Source organism: Perognathus longimembris, chromosome 23, assembly GCF_023159225.1.
Source record: "Perognathus longimembris pacificus isolate PPM17 chromosome 23, ASM2315922v1, whole genome shotgun sequence".
NCBI classification, from domain to species: domain Eukaryota; kingdom Metazoa; phylum Chordata; class Mammalia; order Rodentia; family Heteromyidae; genus Perognathus; species Perognathus longimembris.
Window position 1 is genome coordinate 2,280,399 of NC_063183.1, and position 15,602 is coordinate 2,296,000.

Sequence of the window (15,602 nt, forward strand, 5' to 3'; positions counted from 1 at the left end):
TTCACATGGAGTTCTTTCCAGTGAATGTTCTTTGCGATGCTCAGGTAGCAAGGATGTGGATGTTATTCGTGATTCAGTGAAGAGTTTTTGTGGAGGGATCAGGTTTCTTCCAGGAAAGGAAGTTAAAGTTCTAAAGCATGGTGTAATGGAAACATTGTGCCCTTGCATTCATATAAAGGCATTTGGGGTTGAGCTTGCTGTAATGCACAGTGCCAGGCAGGGGAAATGCAGATATATGAGCAGTGTGCTCTTGTAAATCACACAGTAGTACCAAAGACAGATGTAACAGCAATGGCAGGATATGTCACAGAAATATGGCAAGGTACTGTGGGGGAAAGAGGAGGAACAACTCATTAACTGTTGGGGTTAGAGAAGGTTTTGTGCTGAGGTGACAGTGAGCTGCATTTTCCCATCCTGTTCTGTTTCTGTGGTGCTGAGGATCAAACCTAGGGCCTCACACAGGCTGTACATAGCTATGTTTGAGTCTTCAATGTATCTACCAGAAGGGAAGGGTAGTTACAAAAGTGAGACGGCATGAGCTCAGTGGAACGACCGAGTATGGTGTGACCCCAGGATCGTGTGCAGAGAAGGCCTGGTCTGACAGTGTCACACTCAATAAACAGTTGGTACTTGGACGAATAAAAGGATGAATATTCCAGGTGCCAGTGCTCACGCCTGTAATCCTAGCTACTCAGGAGGCTGAGATCTGAGAATCGCAGTTCAAAGCTAGCCCTGGCAGGAAAGTCCATGAGACTTATCTCTAATGAAGTACCAGAAAACCAGAAATGGAACTGTGTGGCTCAAAGTGGTAGAGCTCTAGCCCTGAGCAAAAAAAGCTCAGGGACAGTGCTCAGGCCCTGAGTCCAAAGCCCAGGACTGGCCAAAAAAAAAAAAGAATTTTCTATATACAATAAATAAATGTTTGGAGGAGGAAAAAAAAAGAAGAAATACTAGCAGATCTCCTGCTTAGTTACTCAAGGAACTGAGTCTTTCCAGCACTGAGATTAAGTACCAAGAGGTAACAGCTGCGGGAATGGAAAGAACGTGAGTGAACTTAACACTTCAATTTACCTGCAGGGAATTAGTACTTGTGGGGGTTGTTTGTTTTTTTTTGCCCCCCTCCCCAGTTTAGGAGTTTATTTCACGTAGGCCAGTGGTCTTATTGTGAATGTGTGTGCCTCTGAGGGTACACAGATTAATTTTGGAAGATAGTTACGTTTCTGCTTGGTATGCCATCATTTCATTTCTTTTTTTATTTTTACCAGTCCTGGGACTTGGACTCAGGGTCTGAGCACTGCTCCTGGCTTCTTTTTGCTCAAGGCTAGCACTCTACCAGTTGAGCCACCATGCCACTTCTGGCTTTTTCTATATGTGTGGTGGTGAGGAATTGAATCAAGGGCTTCATGTATACTAAGCTAGCATTCTACCACTAGGTCATATTCACAGCCCTCATTTCTGTTTTTGTGTTTAAAATACAAATATACACAAGAGCATTATGCATAGAGTGTCCCAGTACACACATGCATACACATGTAGAAAGAGAACGAGGTGTTTACCCTTCCCTCCCCTTCCCTGTCCTGCCCTTCCCCTCCTCTCCTCTGCCCTGCTCTTCTCTCCTATCCCACTTCCCCTCCGCTCCCCTGACTTGAGCTCACTGTAAAACTCTTCCAAAGGGATCGGAAAATATTTTAAAATTGTGCCTGGATTAAAACAAAATGCCTCTTAATAGTTTAGGGAAACACTAGTGAAATAAAGACTACATAGTAACAAAGAATACATTGTAATTCGTGCTTAATAAATGCACACTTGTGGGACACACATCCATATCCCATTGTCCTAGCGAGATGGGGGAGAAATCTGTCTCCTAAGTTGGTGGAATGTCCAGGTGTGGATGACACAGGTCCCCGGTGTGCGTGGATGTGCATGGGTGGGTGTCTGTGGCCTTCCTCGAGCTGTTCTGTGGTACGACACTGACATCTAGAGTCAGTGGTAGCTTCTTTATTCTGAGCTTTTCTCTGCTTAACCTGCTGAGTATTGACTTTATTTCTCTTCTTGCTCTTATCCCAGCTTGTTGATGGCATGATATAAATTATTTTTCATTCTTGGAAGGAAAACGCACACTATACTATTGTCCCAATACAGTATCAAAAGAAATAACTCTGACTTCAAGGTTCTTTTCAAAATGAGTTTCTCTAAGTCTTATTTTGGCACTCTTCAAAATACGAACAGTGATTCTCAAGATTTTCCCTGGAGACTCTTGTTTTCACTGAAGCTCAGCCATGTGGTTTGATGTCAGTTCTTCCTCAGGCTAACAGCTAACACATAAACCTCTTGTGTTAAATGACACAAAGGTAGGATATGCTTAAATGTACATCTTGGCACTGGTGGCTCACGCCTGTAATCCTAGCTACTCCAGAGGCTGAGATGTGAAGATCACAGTTCAAATCCATCTGGGGCAAAAATATCCATAATAAGACTTTTATCTCCATTTAACCAGCAAAATGTGGGAATGAAGTTGTGGCTCAAGTGGTAGAGCACCAATCTTTTTCACTTGAAAAAGCTAAGGGACAGGGCCCTGACCCTGATGAGTTCAAACCTCATCACAGTATGCACACATGCACACATGTGCATGCCCTTGCACACACACACACACAACTTAAAATATTAGTCTAACTAGGCTGCTTAGAATTTTTTCTTCAAATTAGGACATTTTTCAGTTTGTTATTTTGGGTGTTGATGGACAGTGCCCGTGTGCCCTGATGGGCGGTGCAGCCGTTTGTCCTGCCATTACTCTTCTTGCTTTTTAAAGACATGATTGGTGTATGTGCTTTTATGTTGTCATGGCTCCTGACTTTGGGGTTTCAGTGTCCGATCAGCATGTCTATGGTCTCTTGTAGTTGGCAAGTGCTCTTCTGTTCTCATACATGCCATCTTTCTCCTGCAATGGTAAGTAAATAATAGGCCTATTCAGTATGTTACCCATGGCACCCTCCCTGTCCCACAGCCTCCCCCCCACCCATGGCATGGGGCCGCTTTGCTGTCTTGCTGTCTGTGTCCTACGTCCCTGAAGTCCTCTGTAGGCCAGGCTGTCAGTTTCCCTTTCTGGTTTGTTTTTTTTTTTTTTTTTTTGCCAGTCCTGGGCTTGATCTCAGGGCCTGAGCACTGTCCCTGGCTTCCTTTTGCTCAAGGCTAGCACTCTACCACTTGAGCCGCAATGTTACTTTTGGCTTTTTCTGTTTATGTGGTGCTGAGGAATGCAATCCAGGGCTTCATGCATGCTAGGCAAACACTCTACCGCTAAGCCACATTCCCAGCCCCAGTTTCCCTTTCTATAGAGTAAGACAGGGAACTGAAAATAACTTCCCTGTCCAGGAGCTGGGAATGTCACAGTTCACACTCTTAGGCTTTCCTTTCAGTTTCTTCTTTTCATCTCTTTGTTGAAACAGACGCCCAGGCTCAAGAAGAAAGAAGGGAGCGGGCATTTGTCACTCATTACTTGGAGTGGGAACATCCTTGTCTCTGTATTATATATGTCATCCCTGTCTTTATATTACAATTTGTATATACCCTCAGGGGTGAAGTGATTGCTTAGATAATGTCTTTGGGGTAAAGGGCCTGTTTAAAAGTTGGATTAACTGAAATCTGAGATTGCGCAGTTCAAAGCTAGCCTGGTTAGGAAAGTCCATGAGACGTTCTTACCTATAGTTAACCAGCAAAAAGCCAGAAATGGAGCTATGGCTCAAGTGGTAGAGTGCCAGCCCTGAGTAAAAAAGTGGAGGGACAATGCCCAGGCTTTGAATTCAAGCTCCAGTGTACACACACACACACACTCCAAACCACTTCTGGACATGACTTGTTGGTTACATTTGTTTGCCCTCTTGACTGCTGTTTAAAAGGAGAGTACTTACACATTTTAATTTAAATCTGAGTACTCTGACTCTGCAGCATAGAATGCAGTCTGTTCTACCAGCTCTAACAGCACTGCATTGGAACTGTGTTTAAAGGGGCACTGTTAGCGCATTAGTTCCGTACCCCCCCTTCCCCCCCCCCCCCACTAGTCCTTGGGAATTTAGTTCTCGGTCTGGGTGCTGTCCCTGAGCGTTTGTGCTCAAGTCTTGCACTCTTCCACTTGAGCCAAAAAAGCTCCACTTGCAGATTTTTTATGGTTAATTGTAAGTAAGAGTCTCATAGAACTTTTGTTTTGTTTTGTTCATGGGGCTTGAACTCAGGGCTTGGGCGCTGTCTCTGTGCTCTTTTGCCCAAGGCTCATACTACTTTGAGCCACAACTCCTCTTCTGGTTTTCTGGTTGTTAATTGGAAATAAGTCTCACTGCCCTGGCTGGCTTTGAACTGAGATGCTCAGATCTCAGCCTCCCAAGTAGTTAGGATTACAGGCGTGAGCCACCAACTGGCCTAACAAGTGATTTTTTAAAAATATGTAATTTGATCCAAATATGTGTGTGCACATGGACTTCATGCTTACTGTTGCATTCATGATACACAAGTGTCTTTTATACTTGATCCCAGCCAAAGCTGAGAAGCACTTGTGAAGTAGCTTTCAATTCACAAAAGCATTCTTGTTGGATTGAAAACTGCCTGTGTGCAATTTGTTTCTGAAAGTGCTTGTCACTAAGCTGCCGGCCTGGGGCTGTTTCATATTGTGTCCTTTGGTGTTGGTGATGGGTTTATCAAAACGGATTTGGTATAAAAAGGCATTTTATGTGAAAGTCTTTCTGGAGACTCTTCTAAAGGAAACCCCAGTTATTGATGGCTCATTGGCAGCTGTTTTTCAGTGCAGTGTGCTCTCTTGTTGCTATTTTACACTTACGGATTGATGGCTTGTTTCCAAATTTCTTTTATGGTCGAATTCTTGAGCGATTTCTTGAAAAATACGCCGAGCTCTCTTCTACAAATACAAATGAGGAAAACAACTTTCAGGAGAAGGCAGTGATGGCTTTTAATTTACTGTCCCCAGTCTCAGAAAGCGTGCTTATCCCGCCCACTAGTGCGGAACTCTTGTCTTTGGAGTAGAGAAAGTCAGCAGAAGTTATGGCTGAAGTCGTGGTTTACCACGGGAAGTTAGCCCTGAGGTTCTCAGTAATAAGGAACACGAGTGGTTGAAAATCACCATGATGTTCTCTATGTCTCCCCACCTAAAATCATTCCCACTAGCCACGTGGCAAAAAATCTTTTACAAGTGTTGGGAATACCTTCTGGGAATCTTCTTTTGCGTCCTTTCTTCTTTGAACTTTAGACTTTGACTGCCAAGAAGAAAAGGAAAGTCTGTAAACATTTTATGTACTCAGGAATTGTTGAAAGTATCTTCTGCCATGGTAAGATTAAATTTCTAAATGACATACTATGTTAAATTTCTTATCATCTTCGTGGGGGTGGGCAGTATTGAGGTTTGACTTCATGGCCTTGTGGTTTGCTAGGCAGGCACTCTTATCATTTGAATCACTCTTGTAGCCCCTTTTCATGTTACTTCTCAGATGCTATTATTTCATTAAGGGACTTGAATGCTCAGATACTTACTGTAGGAGATCTAGTTATATCCTCTTTTATTAGTTTGTGTGCAGTCAAAAGTTGATTCTCCCCACCCCCCCCCTTCCCACAGGTACCAGAAGCTCAGGCCTCTAATCCTACCTACTCAGGAGACTGAGACCAGCTGTGGGTAGACAGATTTATGAGACTCTTATCTTCAATTAACCAGTGAAAAAACAGAAGTGGAGGTGTGGCTCAGGTGGTAGAGCACCAGCTTTGAGAAAAAAAGCCAAGCAAGAGTGAAAGGCCCTGAGTTCTGAGCCCTAGTACTAGTGTGCATGCACATATAATACACACGCTACACATTCTCTTTTTTTTTTTTTATAACTTTTTTTTTAGATTAAAGAATTCTTTAAGGCAGCTTCTAATCTCTTCATTAACCTCTTTTTGGGTGTTCCAGGATAATAGTAATTCCACTGTCATTGGCTAGCATACAAGATGGTTTCTTAATCCTGGATTTCTGGGATGTGGGGGAAATCATGGAAATTTTGCCTTCTGAAAAGCTGAGCCTTCTGTGGCTGCCCAGCCCTGAAGATGGAGAGGAAGTGTTGTCTCAGGCTCCCACTATGGGTGGAGATTGGGATGATCTTCCTGTGTGGGTTGAGGAGGATGTCAGGAACATCTAGTGCCTGCTCCTGTATGTGCGACTTACCTGGGAGAGGATCAGAAAGACTATGCCCATCCCAATGATGTAGAAGGAGAGCAGGGCCAAGAGCGCCGTCAGCAGGTGCTGCAGTTCCTTGCTTAGAAGTCTGCTTCCTTCATTGTGGAAACAAAGAATGGTCACTGTGGCGCATACGCTGGGTGTGGATTCATCAGGCACCGTGGAAGCAAGGCAGAGGTGGAGCTGTGTTCACTCTGCCCATCACCTTCTCACTGGCTGGGAATCTTTCAGTGTGGTGCTTATAGCTGCCCATTGTTGTGGTTGTTTTTCCACCCTATGCTGGGGCTTGAACTCAGGGCTTTGTGCTTTCACTTTGCTAAAATCTGGCACTCTCTACCTCCACTAAAAGGTTTTGTTTTTGTTTTTTTGGTTTAATTGGAGATAGGAGCCTCACAGACTTTCCTGCCCAGGCTATCTTTGAACTGTGACCCTCAGATCTTAGTTTCCTGTGTAGGTAGGATGATGACAGGTGTGAGCCACTGGTGCCCAGCCACTCATCAGTTCTTTAACAAAATAAAGTTCAGGGGCTGAAAGCATGTTTTAGTGGTAGAGTACTTGCCTCACATGCATGAAGCCCCGGATTCAATTCCTCAGCACCACATATATAGAAAACGGCCAGAAGTGGCATTGTGGCTCAAGTGGTAGAGCGCTAGCCTTGAACAAAAAAGAAGCCAGGGACAGTGCCCAGGCCCTGAGACCAAGCCCCAGGACTGGCAAAAAAAAAAAAAAAAAAAAAAAAAAAAAGAAAAAAGAAAAGAAAAAAGTTCAAATAATCATTTGTCATTGTGCTAAGAAACAATCTTTTCCCTTGCTGAGGATTGAACCCAGGGTCTTGTACTTGCTAGGCAAGCACTCTTAGCACTGGAGCTGCACCCAGGCTAAGATTTACTTTTTTTGTTGTTGTTGTTGGTACTAGGGCTTGAACTCAGGCCGTGGATGCTGTCCCTGAGCTTCTTTTCCCAAGGCTAGTGTTTAACCACTTTGAGCCACAGCTCTATTTCTGGTTTGGGGTGGTTAATTGGAGATACATCTGGCCAGTGGGGTGCAGATGGTTTATGCGAGGTACTGGTGGCTTGCACCTGCCATCCCAGCTACTCAGAAGGCTGAGATCTGAGCATCGTGGTTTGAAGCCAGCCTAGGCAGGAAAGTCCATGACACTCTTATCTCTAATTAATTTCCAAAAAAACAAATGGAATTGGTGCTCACTTTGCTACTCTTGCACAAAGAAAGCTCAGGGACAGCGCCCAGTCCCCAAGCTCAAGCTCCCCCTCCTCCATCCCAGAGGCCATGTTCTAAGGACTCTACTACTTGCTGTTTAAAGACGGGTGTTGTGTGACATGTACTTTTGTGTACACATGTGTGCGTGCACATGGTACTAAACACTGTTCCTTAGCATTTTCACTTGAGCCTGGTTCTCTTACCACTTGAGCCATACCTTAGTTCTGGCTGTTTGCTGGTTAATTTCAGGTAAGGGTTTCACAGACTTTTCTGCCTGGGCTGGCTTGGATTGGAACTGTGATCTTCAGATCTCAGCCTCCTGAGTAGCTAGGATTACAGGTGTGAGCCACTAGCACTTGGCTTGAAACTTTTTTTTTTGATTGGTCATAGAGCTTCAGCTCAGCCTGGGTGCTGTCCCTGGGCTTTTTTGCTCAAGGCTAGTGCTCCACCACTTTGAGTTACAGCGTCACTTCTGGTTTTCTGGTGGGTAATTGGAGATAAAAGTCTCGAGGACTTTCCTGTCTGGGCTGGCTTCAAACCATGATCCTCAGATCTCAGCCTCTTGAGTAGATAGAATTATAGGCATGAGTTACTGGTGCTCAGCTTGAAACTTCTTCTTCTTCTTTTTTTTTTTTTTCCAATTTTAAATCAGCCCAGGGGCTTGAACTCAGGGCTTGGGCACTATCCCTGAGCTTCTTTTGCCGCTAGCAGTCTACCACTTGAGCCACAGCACCACTTTGGTGTTTTCTATTTATGTGGTACTGAGGAATCGAACCCAGGTGCTTCATGCACGCTAGGCAAGCACTGTATCCACCACTAACCGCTTTCCCAGCCCCAAACTCCTTAATTCTGAGTCCTCAGAGTGACTTGGTGAGGCTACTGGAAGATGTTAAAGGGTTTGGGCAGAACATTCGTTGAAGCCCTTACTGACTCACCTCTCACCACCAGTGTGGTCCCGCCGCCTGTGTGCTTAGCATTGGGCATTGCTATTCCACAGATGTAAATGGCGCTATCATTTGATGTCAGCGTGTGGACAGTGAGAAAAGCTTGCTTCTGGTCTGGGATGTCGTACGTGGTGAATTTCTCTGTTTCACTTTTGCATCCAGTCCAGCACAGGGTCTCGGGCTGCTGGGCACCATAGCGAAACCACAGGACCCTGGACGGCTCGGAGGGGCATCCCGTAAAGGAGAAGTTGCACTGTATGGTGACAGCCTTGTGGGTGAAATCCACCTCCAGGTAGTCTGGCTGCACCACTGAGATGGTGCAGGCCCCCACAGCCCCTGTGGGGGAGAGCAGAGCTGAGGGGCAAGCCACCCTGTCATCGCTGCCTTCTCCTTCCCTCTCTCTCAACACAGGAAGACCTGAAAACAGACCCCGCAGGCCCCCTGTGCATGCCCCCTTCTTTTGAGCCCTGTGCGCGGGAGTGGGTTCCGAGAGGGACGGGAAGTGTCTTGAGTGCCCACACAATCTCGTTGGGGAGCATAGCAGCAGGTGTTGCCTTGTGAGGGTCAGGACTGCTAGAAATGCATGGCAGTTCACAAAAACTCCTTTGAGGAGGCCATGTTCATGTGTCCACCTGGGAAACCTGATTAACACGCAGGTCCCCCTGGAGATGCAGCCCTGCTCCACCCTGCAGGCCAGCCCAGCCCAGTGCTGCCCTGTGGCTGGGCACTTGGGACCTCACTCTGCAATCCATTGTAGTCTGTTCCCCCCCTCCCCCATCGTCCTCTCTCCCACTCTTGCCCCACCCCCCTCTGCCCCTTGCCATTCCAGGGGCTTGAACTGAACTCAGGGCCTGGGCCCTGTCCTTTAGCATTTTCATTCAAAGTAGGGACTCTGCCACTTAAGCCACAGCCTCCACTTTCAGCTTTTTGCTGGTTAGCTGGAGATGGAGAGTAAGAACCTCATGGAGGGGCAAGGAACGTAGTTTAGTGGTGGAGTGCTTGCTAGCATGCATGAGGCCCGCCCTGGGTTCGATTCCTTGGTACCACATAAACACACACACAAAAAACACACAAATAAAATTATTTTTAAATAAAGAAGAATCTCATGGACTTTTCTGGTCAGATCCTCTTGAGTAGTAAGGATTGCAGATGTGAGCCACTGACATCTGACTGGAGATAACTGTGATAATGAGAAGCTCACAGGCCCGAGTTCAAATCCCACCTCTGCTGGTTCTTGCTCTGTGACCTTGGGATGGATTTTCCCATCACAGGAGGGGTGGCGTCATGGACCTTATGTGGCTCCTGGGAGACATAGTGTGATGATGACTTGCATATGTCACAGGAGGTATTTAATGAAGGCTCTTGCAGTGTCACATGCCCATTCTAGAGAGGACTGTGGCATGTGTCCACAGGCCCCGTCCTGTGCCTCTGCTCCACGTGCAGCTTGGAGCTTGGGATCCCACCCTCACCCCCTACACCTGGCTGTGAGATGGAAAGCTTAGCGGTGACAGAGCCAGAGCCGGGCTTGGGCAGGAACACCACTCGAACATGGCACTGTTGAAGCAGAACTTCAGCAGGTTTTAGCCAAAAATTTCTCCATGGTCTCATTTTTCTGAGCATGTCCTTGACATCTATGAATGAATTTGAGAAATATTCCAAGTGGTTTTAGGCAGAGTTTTGTTTTGTTTTGTTTTGTTTTTGCTGGTCCTGGGGCATTGAACTCAGGGTCTGGGCACTGTCCTTGAGCTCTTTGTACTCAAGGCTTGTGTTCTACCACTTGAGCCACTTCCAGGTTTTTCTGAATAGTTTATTGGAGGTAAGAGTCTCACAGACTTTTCTGCCCTGTTGGCTTTAAAGTATGAGCTTCAGATTTCAGCCTCCTGACTAGCTAGGATTATAGGTGTGAGCTACCATCACCAGCTGACAGGGGCTCTTTTTAACTTTCAATGTCTTCTCTTATAGGTCCCCAACCAGTGCGGAAGATAAATAAAATTAGAATCATGACCTTTGTGATGCAAACCTATTTTCACATGTTTTTGTTGTTGTTGTTGTTGTGTGTGTGTATGTGTACGCGCGCTACTACTAGGGCTTAAACTAAGGGCCTGAGCACTATTTCTTAGCTTTCTCTTTCAAGGCTGGTACTCTGCCACCACAGTTTCATTTCTGGCTTTTTGGTGGTTAATTGGAGATAAGAGTCACAAACTTTTCTGCCCAGCTGGCTTTGAACTGTGATCTTCATATCTCAGCCTCCTGATCAGGTAAAGATTACAGGCGTGAGCTACCCAGCCTCATCTGTTTGACGTTTAGGATTTGTGCAGTTTGAGTGGTTCTCGGAGCTTGGTACTGTCAACCAGATGGGAGATGGAGGAGGCTGGTGCCTGCTGGAGGCCGAGCTGGGGGGTCTGGATGTCCCTATCTGGTTAACGCAGCCTCTGTCTATCTACCGTCCAGGCTCTGAAGTTAGGAGTCTAGAGCACCATTTTCCAGTAGAGCAGTCTACATGGAAGGTGGCCAGTGTCAAGTCCTCACAAAGTAAAGCTGTCTCAGTTTCATGTGGCCTTTCAGACAAAGCTTATAAAAGCAAAGCTAATGTCTAGCACTTTTTTTTTTTTTTTGCCAGTCCTGGGCTTGGACTCAGGGCCTGAGCACTGACCCTGGCTTCTTTTTGCTCAAGGCTAGCACTCTGCCACTTGAGCCACAGCGCCACTTCTGGCCATTTTCTGTATATGTGGTGCTGGGGAATTGAACCCAGGGCCTCATGTATACGAGGCAAGCACTCTTGCCACTAGGCCATATCCCCATCCCCACTAGCACTTTTCTTTAGGATGGAATGGCCCAGGGTAAGGTAAGTATTTGCAGTTCTGTAGTTTTCTGTTTTTGCTCTGGCTGAGGTGAGAGATAGCCTCTGATTTCCTGTGAGAGCTCCGGCGGGGGGGGGGGGGGGGCGTGGTGGGGGAGGGGGGGGACTCTGTTCCCCTCCCCTCCCCTCCCCTCTGTGTGAATAAGCAAAAATGAGAAGTTTGGGCCAGCCAGCCCAGATGACTTCTGGGAAATGCTTTTTGTAAGAATTCTTAGGTTCTTCTTAGGGATTATCAGAGTAGCCACTAAAATTTATCTCAGAAGAGAGAGTTAAAAAAAAATCATTTTACTGTTTAATAGAGACCAAGTTAGAAAATAGAGAACTAAGTTTCAGTACTTTCAAAAGCTCCATATTACAGAAAGTTGCCAATGTATAGAAGTAGCAGCTTAGCACAGGGCTCACTCCCTGTTCTACCCAGTCACCAAGACCCAGCCTAGCACTTCATCTGCATCTGTGCCCAGAAGGCAGCTTTAAAGAACCCTGACTGAGCCAGGCACCTGTGGCTCATGCCTGTCATCCTAGCTACTCAGGAGGCTGAGATCTGAGGATCACAGTTTGAATCCAGTCTGGGCAGAAAACTCCCCATAAGACTCTTATAAACTACTCAAAAAAGCCAGAAGTGGCACTGTGTCTCAAGTGGTAAAGCGCTAGCCCTGAGCACTCAGCAAACAATGTGTGCAGAGATTGCCTGGGGGGTGGTTGCTAGTTAAAGATTCAAGGAGTAATCTTAGGACTAGTTTCAGCTAGATCTCCTGTGTTCCTGAAATAGCAGAATGGGCACTTTCCAAGGTTCTTCATAACTGGTTTCTCTAGGAAAAAGGAAACTTACACCTTAAATAATTCCCATAACATTATACATTTAAAAATTATCCTCTAGGAGCTTCAACTATATAAATGCAGTAGGCAAGAAATAGCAACTGATTTAAATTAAATAGAGGCAAAAAACCCAATGACCTTACCGACATAAAATAGAAGCAGGCTGATTTCTAGCTGGATTGGGAGCTGGATGGTGGGCCAGAGCCGGAGCCTGCCTCGGGTCCCAGTCTCCATGTCTGTGTGTGTGAGTGTCAGGCTGTATTTGGAGAGAGCGGTGGCTTTATCTTTCTCCTTTTTTTCTTTAGAAAGGAAGAAGCAAAGAGGAAGTCTTCTTAAGGAACCATAATCAGGAACTTTTTGAAATTGTGTAAAAATGTAACTCAGTTTCACCATTCAGTTGAGATTTCAGTCTGGCGAGTATGTGTCTGTGTGTGTACGTGTGTGTGTGTGCATGTGTGTGTACTTGTGTGTCTGTATCTGTGTCTGTATGCACCAATATTGGGGCTTGAACTCAGGGTCTGGGTGCTGTCCCTTAGTTTTTTCTCTCAAGGCTTGTATTCTGCTGCTTGAGCCACAGCTTCACTTCTGGCTTTTTGCTAGATAATTGGAGAGAAGAGTTTAGGCCTTCCTTCCCTTGGCTGGCTTTGAACTGTGATCCTCAGAGCCTCCTGAGTAGCTAGGATTATAGGCGTGAGCTACCAGTACCTGGCAGGAGCAGTTTTCTGAATGTAATCTTTTTTTTTTTTAACCACTCAGGGGCTTTCTAAGTGCTCACAGGTGTGGGGTGTCAGGTGATGAGCAGGAAACACAGTCCCTAGGAGGGTTTGACAGTTGTCAGTTTCAGTTTTCCAGATGTCCCCGTTGCTGCCCCCCCCCCCCCCCCGGGCTGGGATGGTGGGGGGCAGGGTGCAGCAGCAGGCACACCTGCCGTGCCCCAGAATTAGAAGTCTGCTGTGGTCTGTCATTCTTGGTAAACAGCAGGGAGCGACTCAGAGAAAGGAGGCCTCATTTCAGGGTTTGGGGGGGTCCTGGGGAACCATGTGGGGCCCATAATGAAGAAGTAGGCCCCGGCCTGCTGCGAAACCCACATGAAGCGTGAACCACAGGTGCCACGCGCCGCCATCTGTTGGCCTCCCTCACTCCTGGTCGCCGCCTCCACTTCGCCACTGCTGTCATGCCCACAGCTGGGAACCTCATGGTCTCCACATCTGGGCCATCGGGTTTTAGGCCATGTGCTGGTACCTCCAGCTGCAGGGAGGGCAGCTAAAGTGGCCCCGTGCCTTGCCCTTCCACCCATGTGTCTCACAGGAACCCCAGGTGGAGCGTGTGTGATCGTCAGGCATGCACCAGCAGGCTTAGTGCTGGCCCACCCTTAGTAACACACCAGATATGTGTGACAGTATGTGTGCTTTTTATATCACCACAGAATCTAAAAACCTTAAGTGAAACTGTGTACGCACACGTGCGTGCGCCGTGTACAGTGTGGGGGCTCGTATGTGAATGTGAACGTTTTGTCTGGGGCCGCAGGACAGATCCCAGGCCCTGTTCCTGGCCAGGCAGGGTGATCTTCCAGTTCTGCTCTTCTGTCTCTCTCTGCTGTAGGAGCTTGTAAGGAATTTGTTGTGCAAAGTTCGAGAATTGACTGGGGTGGGGGCAGGGGAGCTTGAACTCAGAGCCTCTGGCAGCTTCTTTTGAAAAGCATCATGATGGTCTGTTGTTTTGTGCTGGTACTTGGGTTTGAACTCAGGCGTGGCACCCTCACTTGGATTTTTCTCTCTTTCAAAGCTAGCATTCTACCACTTGACACCTTGATTTATGTGTTTTGTTTTTTTCCTACGTAACTGGAGATAAGAGTCTCACAGAATTTCCTGCCCAGCCTGGCTTCAAATTTCAGTCCTCAGATCTCAGCTTCCTGGGTAGTTTGGATTACGGGCGTGAGCCACCAGCACCTGGCTATCTTTATAAGTTGAGCCCCTTTGTGAACTTTTTATTTTCAGCCCTATGGCTCTCTAGGTAATAGGTTGTATAGTTTACTTATATTACACTTGTGACGTTTCCTTGTCTTTAGCCAAAATCTCCTTCAAATATTATGGGTTATTCTGTTTTAATATTCCAGTATTTACTGACCAGTTGTCTAATTCGTTAACCACTGCAAATCCCTCTTTGTCATGAAGGGGGTGCTGTCAGCAAGTTTCAGAGAAGGCGACTCCAGGGCTTTATGTATAGACAAACATGGGGTTGCTTGTGAAACTTGACCTCCTGACCTGACCTCTTGCCACCTACAGCCCTTCTGGGTCTGGCCCACCCACTGTGCTGGGGGAGTTGGGACGACTATGGAGGAGATACTCACCAGAGGGCCTTGAAACATTCCAGGCCCTTCTGTCTTCCCTCTTTTAATTTGTTGGTTCAAGAATTTAACTTAATGTCCTTATTTGTTTTAGTAGGTGGCAAGTGGGAGAAACCATCAGAAATTTTGGAAATCAAGGGACAGAATTGGGAGGAACAAGTGAACAGCCTGCCCGAAGTGTTCAGAAGAGCTGGCTTTGTCATTGAAGCTTTCACCAGACTGCCCTACCTGTGTGAGGGCGACATGTACAATGACTACTACGTGCTGGACGACGCCGTCTTTGTCCTCAAGCCCGTGTGACCACGCGATGCTGAGGTCTGCCGTGTGCACCCTCCGGAAGACGGGCTGCACTCCTGGAAGCCGCCGTCGGGTGCTGCCGTTCTCAATACCATGTAGGAATTTTAAAAGCCAAAATACTAATTATTTCTTTGTAGTGTGTAAAAGAAATGTTTTTTTTTTTTTTTAAACAAAAACAAAACCCAACTCTTTGTGGATTTTTATCAGCTCTTTACTCAATGAGGGCCACAATCCAATGCAGGCCACACTCCAATGATGATGGAAGATATTTTTTTATACAGAATTGCTGTCGGGACTCATTCCCAGCAGAAGCAATAGTCATTACTTCATGGCGCCAATAGATGGATTGTTTTTAATAAAAGGAAGACTGGCAATAAAGCTGTCCATTCAGTTCCAAATACTGGTTATAAGGTATAGCCACTGATGATAACTCTTTCATGTTTAGGAATTCTCTTCTGTTATTATTCAAGAAAATGTTTTTAATCATGCTAATAAACTTTTTTGGAGACGATGCTGGCATCCTGTTTTGAGTTGCTGTCTGGTTTCCCTGGCGTGGGTTGTGGATGTCCAGGTGATGTGTTGTGGGAGGTTGCTGCTACTTGCCTCATGGTAGTACCCGGCTAGAGCCCAGGGCTTTTTTGTATTTGGCTTTTTAAAAAAAATTAATTAAATTTTGTTGACAAGGTGTTGTGCAAAGGGGGTACAGTTACATAGGAAGGTAGTGAGTACATTTCTTGTGATATCTGTTATACCCTCATTTTTCTTTGCCTTCCCTATTTCAGGTAGGCATATGTACAATATCCAGTGTACCAAAATCATTGTATTTGGCTTTATTTTACTCAAGGCTAGCGCTCTACCACTTGAGCCACAGCTCCTCTTATTTTGGGTGGCTAATTGAGATAAGAGTCATGG

At 46.1% G+C, this 15,602-nt stretch overlaps 2 protein-coding genes across 3 annotated transcripts in view; one reads left to right on the forward strand and one right to left on the reverse strand.

Annotated features, from left to right (window-relative positions):
- Mettl9 (methyltransferase like 9) overlaps nucleotides 1–14,848 on the forward strand; it is a 45,370-nt gene extending 30,522 nt beyond the window's left edge. Inside the window, exon 5 of one of the 2 annotated variants that reach the window (XM_048332350.1) lies at nucleotides 14,491–14,848. In XM_048332350.1, the coding sequence (XP_048188307.1) occupies nucleotides 14,491–14,693 (203 nt within the window). In that variant the 3' untranslated portion in view covers nucleotides 14,694–14,848. Of the gene's footprint in view, nucleotides 1–14,487 lie in introns of both variants that reach the window. The other variant, XM_048332349.1, reaches the window with a different exon arrangement.
- On the reverse strand, nucleotides 2,689–12,287 carry Igsf6 (immunoglobulin superfamily member 6). Its single transcript, XM_048332351.1, has 6 exons — nucleotides 12,190–12,287; nucleotides 8,362–8,706; nucleotides 6,197–6,303; nucleotides 5,211–5,261; nucleotides 4,829–4,906; nucleotides 2,689–2,938 (listed from the first exon to the last, which is right to left on the reverse strand). The coding sequence occupies exons 1-6, from the start codon at nucleotides 12,278–12,280 to the stop codon at nucleotides 2,882–2,884; spliced, it is 729 nt and encodes a 242-aa protein (XP_048188308.1). The 5' UTR covers nucleotides 12,281–12,287; the 3' UTR covers nucleotides 2,689–2,881.
- Nucleotides 14,849–15,602: the final 754 nt, after the last annotated feature.

What these genes read in the sequence shown, in the direction of transcription:
- Igsf6 (XM_048332351.1), bottom strand. Translation starts at nt 12,280, where the DNA reads ATGGAGACTGGGACCCGAGGCAGGCTCCGGCTCTGGCCCACCATCCAG. An exon ending in CCTGCTTCTATTTTATGTCG is followed by an intron (nt 8,707 to 12,189) that starts GTAAGGTCATTG and finishes TCTCCCCCACAG; the next exon opens with GGGCTGTGGGGGCCTGCACC. An exon ending in CAAAAGAAGATTCCCAGAAG is followed by an intron (nt 4,907 to 5,210) that starts GTATTCCCAACA and finishes TTGTATTTGTAG; the next exon opens with AAGAGAGCTCGGCGTATTTT.